This window comes from Podarcis vaucheri, assembly GCF_965113315.1.
Source record: "Podarcis vaucheri genome assembly, chromosome: 5".
NCBI lineage: Eukaryota > Metazoa > Chordata > Lepidosauria > Squamata > Lacertidae > Podarcis > Podarcis vaucheri.
The window spans coordinates 70,937,849-70,951,836 of NC_138763.1; the positions used below are offsets into that span (position 1 = coordinate 70,937,849).

Below are 13,988 nucleotides of genomic sequence, written 5' to 3' on the forward strand. Positions count from 1 at the left end.
AAGGTCTCTCTTTTTAAACAAGCCTTTTGTTCCAGTCTGTGTTTATGTTGCAATTGGCTTATATATATATATATATATATTTGCTGTAATTGTTTTTGTAGGGTTTTGTTGTTGTTAAATCATTTCAAGATACTTTAATGCCACACATTCCCCCCTCCCCTTCCTTAGCAAACCATTATTATTTTATTATTTTATTGAACTTGGTTAAAATTTAGTAGGGGCTCTGAGGGCTGCATAAAATGATCTCATGTACTGGATCTAGCCATTAGACTTATTTCCCATTTAAGGAGAGGGATACCTCACCAAACACCTTTTTTAATTCCCTACAATGGTCTGCTCTTGGGTTGATGTAGTTTCTGGCTCTGCTAGGGGAGTGGACGTTGAGAAACAATGAAGGAACCTAGGACCCTGCAGATTTGCGGCTATTGCCAGCACACACCCCTGCTGAAATCCCACCCCCTGTGAAGCACCCATGACGGTGGAAAGTTCCTAGGGAGGAATCCCAGCAGTGGGCGTGCTTTTCCAATGGCACCTGAGATGGCTTTCCAGGGACCACAGTATTTCATCCTAAACGTTTTAATCAAATAATACCTTTGGGTACCAAAGGCTACTCTTGTGACCTGGGACTATTTTCCAGCAAAGCAATATTATCCCCTACCCACTCACCACTATATTTTAATTTTAAAACTTATCATATTTTACAAAGGGGGCTTTATAGTGCTGGCCCACAGTAAACTTGCACTTAGAAATTGTCTTGCAATGTCTCTGCCTCATCCTGGGAGGCTGTCTTCTCTGTCACCTTTCCTTGCCCTGGCATATACATTGGGCCCTTCCTCTTCATTCTCTGGCTTGCCTCCTGCCAGTAAGAAGAGATTAAAATAGGTCTCTAAGCTGCTGTTTCTTTGTGTCTGTGCTTTCTGCTAGGCAGAATGGTGCTCTCCTTGACAATGGTTCATGAGAGTGGCTTTGATCTCCCCAGTTCAGAGCAGAACACTTGACTCATGCTGCCATCGGGCCCAATGACTTGGAGTTCTCCCTCACCTTGCAAACCAATTTTCTACATACTTTCTGTTCCCTAGTATTTAAAGGTCTTCATAGATCTTAAAGACCAGCCCTGGTCCTTATTATGTTAATAATTTGCTTAGAGTTTCACACACACACACACACACACACACACACACAGAGCAAAAAAATGATATTCAAAACATGATAAAATATATATAAAACCAAAAATGAAAACTGCAATAACTAAAACAGAATACAACAGCACCAATCCTTTTATAGCCAAGGAAAGGTCTTGCATATAGGAATGCTTTCAGCTAGCGGTGGAAAGACTATAACATGGTGACTTGGTGGATCTCAGTAGGCATCAAAGCCTAGAGGGTGTGGATGCCATCACAGAAAAGGACCTCCTGCGTGTTCCAAGCAACCTCCTTCTCCCTCTGATCTGCAGGTCTGGAAAGGACCTCACGGGAGGCTAGTTTCTTAAGGATGCAGAGCCCAGATGTTTTAAAGGTGATACACAGTACAAACCTGAGAGCTAACCACAAACAGTCAGCACAGAATAGATATGACGAAAGTGGTGCTACTTTCCTTGTGACCCTTCCTTCTTCGTAAATGCACCACAGTTCTGCACCAGGTAAAGCTGATGAACTACCTTCAAGGGCGGGTTCTTTCCATGCCCTCCATCTCTGCTTGCATCTCCTGTTGTAATAAAGTTCTTCTAACTGGATGATGGTGAGATATCTCATTTAAGCACCATCTATTTATTGATCATACACAAGTGCTGTTGCCTGCAGTGGGAGCTTTGTGTATGTACAAAGGGCATCTGAGTCAACCTGTTCCTAAGAAGCAGGATTTCATAGAGATTTAAAGTGGAAGCCACCAGAGAGAAGAATGTAATAAAAATATTCATTTCACTTTTCATCAGGCCTGTATTTAATCTTCCCCCAGCAGCTTCTGCAGTGAAAGTTTGCAGCTTAAATCTTTGCATATATTTAACACCTGATTAAGCACCAGTTAACCATGACTGGTCAGGTCCACAATTAAAGCAGGATTTATGCTAATATTTTTCTGACTTAGGCAAATCCATTACTTTTCACTATCCTCACTCTTAAAGAAGGCAATTGTTCTGGCTAGGCACACAGCAAAACTGAACAAATCGAGTTTTTCTACCTTTTGATGCTTTATTTCCCACTGGGCTTCTCCTGCTACTGTTGCATTATTTAACCCAAATTTTAGGAATTCTGCAATGTCTGTAGCACCATTTGAAAATAAGAATATGCATTTTAACCTAATGAGAAAACAACTTGGACACAGACGAAATGTGATTGCTGACTGTTTATTCTTGCTTCACTTGATTATAGATATTGCAGTGGCTGCAATTCACACTCATAAGAATTAATGGACACGTTATACAGGAGAATCCACAATTGATCTCCTGGCTTAAAAAAAAAAATCCACCTTGGAATGCAGCTCTGTGTATGTATTTCTCTGTGTCTATGCTTATGACATTTTCTTAATCAAAGTCAACATACACACAAACACACCATCCACAGAAGTTCTTGCTCCATGGTGGGAAAATACACAATGCAATCATATAGCCAACATTGTGTGATGGTTTGAATGTTAGCCTCTTGGTGGATCCAAGAATGGGGTGTTAGTATCTGTTTGAATTTTACCTCCTGCCACAGGAATTTCTCAACATCACTACCACATTTGAAGTTATGCCTCAGAACCCAAATTAAGAATTTGGTGTCCCATGCATACCTGTGATTCAAAGTCCACCACGGAGCAGATTCTGTCTTAGTGGTGAATGGGAGCATGATAATCTCTTCTACAGATGCTGAGAAAGTGGGTGACATCCAAGGATGCTGGCCAACTTGAATAATTTGCTGACTCAGCGAAACTGTTCTTCTTCTCTATCCTTAAGCCCCAAATTCCCAAGATCAGATTTGTGAGGGGGGTGGCACAGGGATGCAGGTGGAGGAGAGGAAGGAGAAGCTCTCAAAGTTTTTATGACAACGCCATGACGGTTTAGATTGGGGGGGGGATATTTCGATTTCTTGAAAAGAATCGTATTTCATTTTCTTTCTCACAAGCAAAATACATTTCATCTTAGGACTTTTGTAGTCCTTTGGGAAAGGTGTAGGATATTGTTTAGGGGGTGTTGGTTCTCCCTTGCATGAAACAGAGAAGCAACTTAGAATCCAAGGCAGTAACTGTATCATTTTTAACCCACCCTTTGGACAGGGTACATCAAATATAAAAACAAAACTACAATATAATCATTCTGATCAAAAGCATGTAAAGTCAACCAATATAGCCTCTTTAAAAAAAAAGAAATTTAGGATTTAGGTTTAGGTGCCTGTGAGATTTACAGGGCAAACATAATATTTGGGGGAAGGCTCACATTTTCCCACCGGTAAGAAATTCAGGGCAACGAGTGTTAGAGGAAATGCAAGATCCTTGGACTAACTCTGGACTATGTTCACTACAGCTCAGTTTGGCTGGAAAAAGACCTAAAAGGAGGGCAAAGTCACTGCAAGAACACTGACTGCCAAAGTGTCTAATAAATGGCTTTGCATCTACTTACCCACTGTGTTCTCCTGCAAGGGCTGTGCTTTAGCATGGAGGTACAAGGACAAAATGAGAAACAGGAACATCCCCCTCGGACCAAGACCACGTGCTCTGTCAAAATAATCCTTTTTAAGCACGCAACTTGGGTTCACCTGTATATTCTCTCTCTCTCTCTCTCTCTCTCTCTCTCTCTCTCTCTCTCTCCTTGACACACCAAATGGGTTCTGGAGTCCTGAAGCAAGCTCACATGAAGAGAGAGTCTGTTAAGGGTCCTGGAGGTTTTATCAGAGGAAGAGGCTGTAAGGAATGCAGAGCCCAACGGCAGCCTTGACCTGCCCCATAGCAGCTCTGCCTTTTAGAGTCAAAGAGGGTTATTTCCCCCACACGCAGATGCATTCATTTTGTTTCCAAGCCCATCCTCTGATTGTTTTCTTGTCCAAGTGCCCTAAAGTGACACACCTGCTATCTTATCTGGAAAGACCACTGAGGAAGGGAGACCCAGGCATCCTGTGGAGATGTGGGAAGAAAGGAAGATGGCTCCTAGCTATTATCTCCTTTTTTTCTGTTTCCTGTCATGAGGAAAGGACAAGCAAAGCGTCTTAATCAGAGGAAATAGGAGAGCAAGAGACAATGAGACTTCAACCCCCCCGCCCCCCCGTCTGCCAAAATAGAGCAAAACAGACCATACTCTGAGACCAACTTACCACTGAGGGAGGCTAGCGGGATGCCATACTAAGGTCCCTTGCCCCTCTTCAGGGCTGAACAGCTGGGCGAGGCGCCCACACTTTCACAAATGAAAGGAGAGACACTCTTGGGCCCTTGTTGACACAGCTCTGTTTTCCGAGCCTCTACACTTCCAGCTATTAACTCAGTGCTGTGTATTCTTCTTCATTTGCTGTTATAAATTTCTGAGGCAGGGGTAGCAGGTGTTCATAAACAGCATAATAGGGGTGCATTGTTGTTGTTTAATTGAAAGATTGTTTCATAATTTTTTTTACCTCAAAATGAATTTGTGGCTGGACATATTATATATGTAGCAGCAGCAGCAGCAAATGAAGCATCTTCAGCAAGGTTTACTTGTTCAGCCACACCGGGGGAAGGTCAGTCTGTCTATTTTATGGAGTACACTAAGGGCAAATCAAAATGTTACTCGTGGCTCTCATTCGAATGTCTTCTCCATTTAGCAAAAGGGGTGTGAGAAGGAAGGTCAAAGTTCTTATGGCACAACCATTAGAAAGTGTCCTTGGTCTCTAATGAGTGTGCAGTAAGAACTTCAGCGTTCAAAACATAAAACTCCCATTGAAAGGGCACCCGTACAGCCAGCCAAGGGAAGTTATGTGTGGTTGGAGGCTGATATAGTCTTCGTTTTAGGATCAAATAAAATAAAAAATGACAACTTTCAGCTGAATTTCTGATCTGAAGCACGCACACACATAAAATGTTATTTCTCTTCACTGCCTGCCCCAGCTCATGCTTGATGGCTGGTATTATTCATTTTGACTAGTTGTATCTCTGTAGTAACTACAGGGTAGTTGATCAATTGAGAAACCCTTAGAATAAGAGGGGTCAGCAGCCTCTCGTTTGCCCAATCTCGAAGACAAAAACTGTGCAGAAACGTTGCCCTCCATCACCTGCTGATGGTGAGATTCCTAGCCTCCAGTGATTTCTCTGCCAGATTTAAGGATTGGCCGTTCAGTTACTTGCTTCAGAATAAGCACAAATGTACTTCTGTCAAGAGCTCTTCTATCACACCTCCTTGAAACTGGCCAGTGCCTCAGACTGTCCTTGGATCCACTTTATTCATTTATATCCTGTTGGTTCAAGATAGTGCCACAGCACATTAAAACATACATAAAACAGAACATTAAAAACAACCGCAGTTTCACAGTGCCTCTCTACCAGAGACGCACAACCATTTTCTGGCATCCATCTTAATTGTCCTGATTTGCTGCATCTATACAGCCAATTGAAGGAACTTTGCCAGCCTCGTTTTCGCTATCCCGTTTTGCATAAACAATATTCTTTCACATTGGTTCAGGAGAGGGAAATGTGAGAAACAGCACTTTGCTGCAGCTCTATTTCAGGCCACCAAGAACCAGCCACATATGGCAAGGCCTTGCCGCCAGTCAACTGAAGGTTGCATATTCCAGATAAGTTTGGACATGCTTCTAAGATTGATTGCTGGGGGTCAAGGAGCTAGGAAGACCTTATTTTGGTAAACAAGTTCCACTGGGGATTTATGATCTCATATTCTATCCAGGCAAAAGTTAAAAATATACATGAATAAAACCACCTGCCTTTAACTAAAACACTACTAAAACCAAAGATAGATACAAGGAAAAAATAATCCAAAGCAAAGGAGTGCTGAGGCAGCAAAGCAGAAAAATGGATAAAATAAGGGAAACCATTAGCAGATAAGTTATGGAATTGGGAAATAAACTCAACTCTCTTAACAATCTCACCTCAATGCCCCATCCTTATACTTTATTGTGGAGGTTGTGGATATATTCATACCCTCCAACATTTCTCCGATGAATATAGGGACGCCCCATTTCATAATGATAATTTAACTATTTATACCCCACACATCTTACTGGGTTGCCCCAGCCATTCTTGGCAGCTTCCAACATATAAGAACAATAATAAAACATTAACATTTTTTTTAAAAAAATAAAACATATAAAAAAACTTCCCCATACAGGATTGCCTTCAGATGGCTCAGAGGTAGGATACCTCCCTCCAACATTTCTCCAATGAAAATAGGCACATCCTAAGGAAAAGTGGGACATTCTGGGATCAAATCAGAAACCAGGATGGCTTCTCCAAATCAGGGACATCCCTGAAAAATAGGAACACTTGGAGGGTCTGGATACATCACAGTTTTACCTCTAACATTTTAGCCTTAAACTTTCTGTGGTCTTCTGGATGTGGGTAAAGGTAAAGGTAAAGGGACCCCTGACCATTACGTCCAGTTGTGGCCGACTCTGGGGTTGCAGCGCTCATCTCGCCAAGGGAGCCAGCATACAGCTTCCGGGTCATGTGGCCAGCATGACTAAGCTGCTTCTGGCGAACCAGAGCAGCGCACGGAAACACCGTTTACCTTCCCGCCGGAGCAGTACCTATATAGCTGCTTGCACTTTGACGTGCTTTCGAACTGCTAGGTTGGCAGGAGCTGGGACTGAGCAACGGGAGCTCACCCCGTCGCAGGGATTCGAACTGCTGACCTTCTGATCGGCAAGTCCTAGGCTCTGTGGTTTAACCCACAGCGCCACCCGTGTTTTAAATGTACCCCCCATCAATTGGTTTTTATGTCGTTGGTTGGTTGGTTGCTTGCTTGCTTTGAGCTGCCTTGGGCAAGATAAAGTGATTGGTATTATTTATTAAATAATACTAATATTATGGGATGTACCCATCAGTAGGCTGCCCACACAGAGATAGCATGAGAGGCAAAAGGAGTGATGAAGAAAGGGAGGTCAAAGTAGCGCAGCCTATCAACAAGGCTTTTTTCGGCTGGAACTCACCAGAACTCAGTTCCAGCACATCTCAGGTGGGCGCCATTGCCATTATAAGAGAACAAGGGAGGCATTCATGGTGAGTTCTGGCACCTCTTTTTCTAGAGAAATAGCACTGCCTATCAAGCACAATAGGAGTCACCAATAGAGAACAGGCTGCATATATAATTTCTTGCAGAAGGCTGTACCTGGGAAAGGAGAAGGTCTTCCTTGGTATTTATTGAAAGGTTACTTTTTGTCACAACCACAGAGCAAAGAAGGAAAGGTGGACAGGAAGCTATAATTCCAACAGAGCTTTAAACACCCTGAAATGGAATATTTGCCTGAATATTAATAATTCACAAATGTATTAGATCAATGCCACATAATAATAAAAAATCCTGGAATCAGGTATCTTCAGATTACAGCCATGAAATGAAACATTTTGCTGATTTTAATTGTAGGCAACAGCCAAGTCGGGGGAAAGATTGCTGGAGATGGGGAAACAGCCACATTGACACATTTGTGTACATACCTCTCTGCAAGTAATCTCACCAAAGGCGTAGTTCTCACTGAGGTGGAAATCTGTGTTTCGGCTGGAACACTTAACAGGAAATGGTTCTCATGTAACAGAATGCTACTACATACATAAATGCATATAATAAATATGTCAGTTTAAGACTGGAGTCAAGGTTCTCACACGTTGGCTCATGCTCCACAGTGCTAGGAAACTGGAAGCCAAGTCCTTAGCAGTGGTCCATGATCAGTAATGTGCAATTTCATAAACTGGGGTTGCCTACACCTTAGTTGCACACCCACAAATTTCCTTGGCCTTTTAAACCCATATCTCAATGGGGAGGATGGATGCCTGGGACCAAGTGACGACACCTCTCACTATCCTGGTCCTGTATTGCATTATGAAGCACTTGAGGCTTACTGTACTGCTAAAGGAATCCTCCTGTGAGCTGGGCAGTGCTGGTTTGTTGCTTATACCTCTAGCTGGCATGATAGGTTGCACACTGGGAGATGGAGGTCTCCTTAGATGTAACAGTGGCCATTTTTCCTAGCATTATTCTGCTTGATGGTGCAATTTGTAACATAAGGGGAAGGAGGGGAGTGCCTGCGTTGGTACAACTGTTGCACAATTGCCTTGTAGGGGAGTCATGCTGCACCTCAACTATCCGGCTATTGCTGCCCTGCAACCTTTCCATATGAAAGCCCCTGGATGGGAGAGAATTCTGGAGCACCCAAGGAAGTACTAAAATGTGGGTACTTCTCAGCCAGATCCCTCTCAGTTTACTCAGAGAGTAGCACCAGCTTCTGGCTCTCCAGCTCTCCCTGGAATCAGAGCAGTCTGCGCCTCTCTTATCAACTCCCATGGCCTGTAGCATGAACCAAACAACCTAGGCACATGGGTGATTACCAGAATCCTAAAGTTTGGCATTGACGTCAGACCCCAGCAGCCAAATTATATGACGTTTTATTGAGAACAAAAAAGGAAGAGGACAAATGGACAAAACGGATTGAAAATAAAAGGAGCTGACCAATGCTGACCTAGTTAGTTACAAACCTGTGTCTGGTCTCCTCATGAGTAACACAGCAAAGGTGGCCAGTTGCAGGTTTTTCTGATGGTCAGTGAAGATGGATCCTACGATGGAATGTAAAGGGCAAAAGGCAGCTCAGTTTTTAAGGACTTTCTCACCAACAATGGATTGAGTGACAGCTGGAGGTTTTAAATATCAAAGCACAGGTCACGTTTGGCCAGGTAGTGCAGGGGTGGGCAACCTAAGGCCCGAGGGCCAGATGCAGCCCAATCGCCTTCTCAATCTGGCCCACGGATGGTCAGGGAATCAGCGTGTTTTTACATGAGTCGACTGTGTCCTTTTATTTAAAATTCATCTCTGGGTTATTTGTGGAGCCTGCCTGGTGTTTTTACATGAGTAGAATGTGTGCTTTTATTTAAAATGCATCTCTGGGTTATTTGTGGGGCATAGGAATTTATTCATTCCCCCCCCCCAAAAAAAATATATAGTCTGGCCCACCACATGGTCTGAGGGACAGTGGACCGGCCCACGGCTGAAGAAGGTTGCTGACCCCTGAGGTAGTGTGATACTAGCTAAGAGTTGGGGAGACTGTAGACACCCCCTGGGGTAGGTGAAGGTGGTTTTCGCTGATGTAAAACCCCACTGCATTTTTCTTCGACTTCCTGCTTGACAGAACCCATCCTGGGATTGTAGATTTAGGAAATAGGTGCCTAGGCGCTCTGGCAAAATGGAGGGAAAGAGAGCAAGGCTTTTCTTCACAACAACAATGAAAAATGTCAAAGCAACTATTGAAAACATTTCACCTGCTTCACAGATTTTAAAAGAGGCAACAACAAAAGGCGTATCTTGGTAATGTGGCAGCAGGTCATGTACTGGTTTTGAGCAGGTTTTGGCAGCTTATTCATTTATTTTTCAGTGCATTTGTGGGCCAGTGCTTTTTCCTTCCTCTAAAAGCCACTTCCAGGGAAGATCAAGTTAAACAACTGAACTCGCAAATCTTAGCTCACACATCCTTTCTGTCGCAGAGAGGTGTTGGGAGTGTGTAATTTGAAGGAAAGATGTGTTATGGTGGAAGACAGTGCTTAATCTTATTGCTCCCTTGTCTATTTTATCCCCCTAAAGCATCTCAGGTTCCTAAACAACTCCAGATGTCTAGCACGGTGGAAATCTCAATAGTGTAGGTAATAAACGAGTATTTTTCACTTGTTTTGAATTTGGCACTGCAACATGACGGGCAAGGGTTTTCCTGACATCCAATCTTATTGTAGTCATTTGCAGATTGGTACGGTGGGAGACACTTTCTTGACCTCTCAGCCGTTGAGTTGGCTGGTGCTTCCTGGGAGGAGCAAGGACTATCGAGGTCAGTCTGGTGCAAATGCATCTGCCAATCTGGTGCTCCTTCTGCACCAGCCACCACCCTCCTTCCTTCTCCTGGTAAGTAGCAGCAACTCACCTGTCAGGACATCAGGTCAGCACCTACATCCTACCACACCATCTGCCTTTGACCGTAGAGCTGTACAGAAGCCTCCTCTGAGATCAGCAGGCATAAGGAAGGTGCAGGTTGATAGAACAAGTCCCCGCTTCCACTGTTAGGGGGTGGGGAACTTCAGGTGTTGCTGAGCCACAACTTCCATCATCCCTTAACGGTTGTGATTCCTACATTGCAAAGGTTTGACTACATCAAACCATCGAGGTCCCTTCCAACTCTTACGATTCTATGACTCTAAGTCCAACAACAACTGGAGAGCAACAGATTCCTCACCCATGGGTTAAGTTAAGCTTCTGTATCTCAAGTTTATGGTCAAAGCTATATTGCAGGGCATTCTTCTTTACTGCCATTCCAGGGCAAGAATGATATCTATCAGTTGAGGAAAAGCCTGCCTGTTACAACAGAGATTATACTGCATACAGGAAATTGTGTGCTTATGTGATGATTACTGGCATACAGGTCGTCAACTCCATGTACATAAGAGGTACAATCACTGAGAATGTGATCTATTGGACTGTGATCTATTGGATGAATGTTGTTTCCCACACAGAACTACCATCCCTGTATGATTTTTGTAAAGCATGAGACATCTTGGTTTGGGCTTATCCATAAATGAAAGAGGCCCATACAGGCTGCCAGGCAAAAGTTAGCAAACAACGATTCACTCCTTTCAACTGGGAAGAAATCAGTTTCAACACAACAGTTCAAAAACTGAATAGTTATTTATTGTTCCAGAAGTACATTGCTCTTTTATACATATTTAATAAATGATACAGGATTTTACACATGTTCAGTATTTTACTTTATTTTTTAAGGACTTTTTCTCCATGCCCCTCCCTCGCCCCAAACACACATAAAATGTTCCTCTACAGGACTGCTTATCTTCTTCCTTTTTTAAAATGCTGCGTACAAAGAGGATAAAACAGGTTTGTTTTTGTTTTTTTTTAAAAAAACCAACAAAAATCAAAAATGTAATTGAGAACAGAAAGACAAAGGTGGGGGGAGAGAGAGAGAGAAAGAAAGAAAAAACACCTTGGAACATGCATCGATTCAGTCCAACATGCCATCGAGTGAGAGGAGGCAGCAACGGTCCCGTCTGCATTTCCACATCTGCAAGGCACCTGGCGTCTGGTTTATATTTATTTTGTACACTTTAAAACATGGTTTCTCCAGAAAGTGGGAGCCTCTTGCCTTGACACAGTGAGAAGTAGTGAACTGAAAGGAAACACCCGGCCTTTCTGCGAATTAAGCTTAGAGCCCTTCTGCAGCTTCCATCCTGTCTCCACAGTATTTATCACAGGATGATAAGAAAAGGCTGATTCCACTCCATGCAGGATGCAAGATCCGCTCGGCGGGGAGGGGGGGGGGCGCGGAACCGCCCAGTTGGTTTGCAAGAAGTGGAGGGTGATGGAGTGCCATTTCCTCAACTTTTAAAATAATAACAACAATAATAAAAAAGGAGTTTGCAATCTGCTACTCCGCAGAAGCCCTGGCTCCTAGGCACCGGGGCGTTCTTTTTAAAGCTACCAAAGAAAGAGAGGGCTTGTGAACCAATGTGGAACTCTGTGGTCTTCTGCTCTAGGCCTTTGACAAAGTCTCCAGACCAGGTGACTTCATGAAAGACACATCATTCACTCTGCTATGCAAACATCACATTTAATTATACCTGTCCTAATGCTTTTTCTGTAAAGAGTCATGGTTTTGAGTCAAGTACCCAATTTGATATATGTTTAAACCAACCTTTGTGATTTGATTAATCCAGGTCGCTACCAGATTCTGGGGTGGAAAGAGTAGGGGGAGACTTCCCTCCCTTAAGACTGAATATGAAAAATTCTCTCATGCAATATCACCATTTATATCTAGAAGTACATCCAGGGCAGTGGGACATGTTCAAGTTTAAGAATGTAGGAAGTCATTCAAAGTGTCAATTATCAAACGTTCAGGGCAAGGGTTATTCCGCTTGTGATATCGATAAAACTGATTATAGTGATGTAATCGTCCCATAAAGGAGAAAGTCTGCTTCGTTTTCTTTTAAAGTAAAAAGCAGTTTCACATGAAGGTTACAAAAGAGACACACTAGGTCCAATCTAGAGTGCATGTTCATGTAGGGCCAATTGGATCAGCAGCCATAGTTTCATAAGATGGTGCTTTTTTCCCTTCTTCTTCACTTTTTTTGATGCACTGTTATTATTTATTATTGGTATTTTGAAAGAGGAGAAGTCTTTTAAAAAGCTGAGCAGGCTGCTGGTGCATCATCAAGAGGCAGACACTGCAAAGCCGGAAAAATATGCCCCCTATACATTCTGTTTATGAAATGCCGACTTTTTTATATATATTTTCATCCAGGAAGAAAGAACGTTTAAATGTGATGGTATTTGTCAAGCCCTTTGAAAAGACTTAACATCCCACAATGCCCGATCTTCTTGTTGAACACACTGACCCCTCCCCAGCCATGGTCCTTGTTCTGCTTTGAATGATTAAAAAGCCCTCCACCCCCGCAAGACCTCCCAGCTTCCACCAGCAATGCTTTAATTAAAGAGGCGAGAGCTATGAACCGTTTTGCCAAGTCTGCCAGGGTTCAGAGGACCTGGGCTGGTCAGTCTTTATCGCTGATTTGTCGGACAGGCAAATGCACCTGCAAGGGGTCTCGAAGCCTCTTAAGATCCAATTCTGCCTGAAAATTAAGGGGGGAGAAAGTTATAAGAACCACATTTCGCCACAATGTGCTGAAATACACCCCTCCAGACGCTGCTGAATGACAAGTCCCATCAGTCGCAGCCAGTTGTCAGGAATGATGGGTTCTGTCCCTCAGTAACATCTGGGGGGTTACAGGTTAACGACTCCTGCTGTAAGGTAATGTGATCTCTTTATTGTTGAGGTTATAACTCATAGAAATGTTATGAAAAATAAGTAGATGATACCATCTGAACCAACATCATTCAGCGTGGACACTGAGGTCTGGCTCCAAGGGCCTTCTGGCGGTTCCCTCACTGCGAGAAGTGAGGTTGCAGGGAACCAGGCAGAGGGCCTTCTCAGTGGTGGTGCCCGCTCTGCGGAACGCCCTCCCATCAGATTTCAAGGAAATAAACAACGTTCTGACTTTTAGAAGAAATCTGAAGGCAGCCCTGTTTAGGGAAGTTTTTAATGTTTGATGCTTTATCGTGTTTTTAATATTTGGTTGGGAACTGCCCAGAAACCTAGCCAGATGGGTTTATTAAAATTTATTATTATTATTATTATTATTACACAAGCACAATATTTGTATGATTATTTACATATATCCAACTGAAATAAAAAATACCCAGCCCTAATTAAGTGCAATAATCCCCCTCCAAGTAGATTGAGCACTTAACCCCAAAGACTTAGCAATTTCAGTTGCAGCAATTGCGAAGTCAGTAACTTCCAAAGTGGCAGAAAAAATGGATTATCCCTCTCCTAGAGATCACATGCACCGCCCACCAGATAATGCTTATTTCCTGTATACAACGAACAACACTGCATTCTATAGAATCCAAGATTAATGTCAGGGGCAGAAAGAAAGCATTCACAAATGTAAGAAGGCTTGCCAAGTCTGTTTAAAAAAATGCTGGCAAGCCCAACACTAATAGGGTCAAGGTACCAGATGTGCAGCCATGGTGTTAAGAGGAAGAGCCCTCAATTGGGCCAATTCTAAAGTTCGTTGGAATTGTAGACCATGGTAGAGGTGGTTTTACTGACTAGACTGGGGAAATGATGGACACCTGGCAACTCTAAAAATCAGATACAATCCTAGTGCCAGCCCCTGACTATTTCCTCATCCCTACTCTTGTTCTCTTCTTCTATAAACATCAGTGAGCCACCCAAGGGAGTCCCACAAACTCACCATCTGCAGGTAATTTGTACAGC

General features: G+C 43.1%; 2 protein-coding genes across 4 annotated transcripts in view; both read right to left on the reverse strand.

The window, feature by feature from the left end:
• Positions 1 to 3,857, reverse strand: part of OIT3 (oncoprotein induced transcript 3) — a 32,904-nt gene extending 29,047 nt beyond the window's left edge. The window contains exon 1 of one of the 2 annotated variants that reach the window (XM_082222086.1): positions 3,596 to 3,857. In XM_082222086.1, the coding sequence (XP_082078212.1) occupies positions 3,596 to 3,665 (70 nt within the window). In that variant the 5' untranslated portion in view covers positions 3,666 to 3,857. Of the gene's footprint in view, positions 1 to 1,657; positions 1,691 to 3,595 lie in introns of those variants that run through there. The other variant, XM_082222087.1, reaches the window with a different exon arrangement.
• Positions 3,858 to 10,806: 6,949 nt separating this feature from the next.
• The window catches only part of MCU (mitochondrial calcium uniporter), an 89,904-nt gene continuing 86,722 nt past the window's right edge, over positions 10,807 to 13,988 (reverse strand). Inside the window, exon 8 of one of the 2 annotated variants that reach the window (XM_082222203.1) lies at positions 10,807 to 12,773. In XM_082222203.1, the coding sequence (XP_082078329.1) occupies positions 12,651 to 12,773 (123 nt within the window). In that variant the 3' untranslated portion in view covers positions 10,807 to 12,650. Of the gene's footprint in view, positions 12,778 to 13,988 lie in introns of both variants that reach the window. The other variant, XM_082222204.1, reaches the window with a different exon arrangement.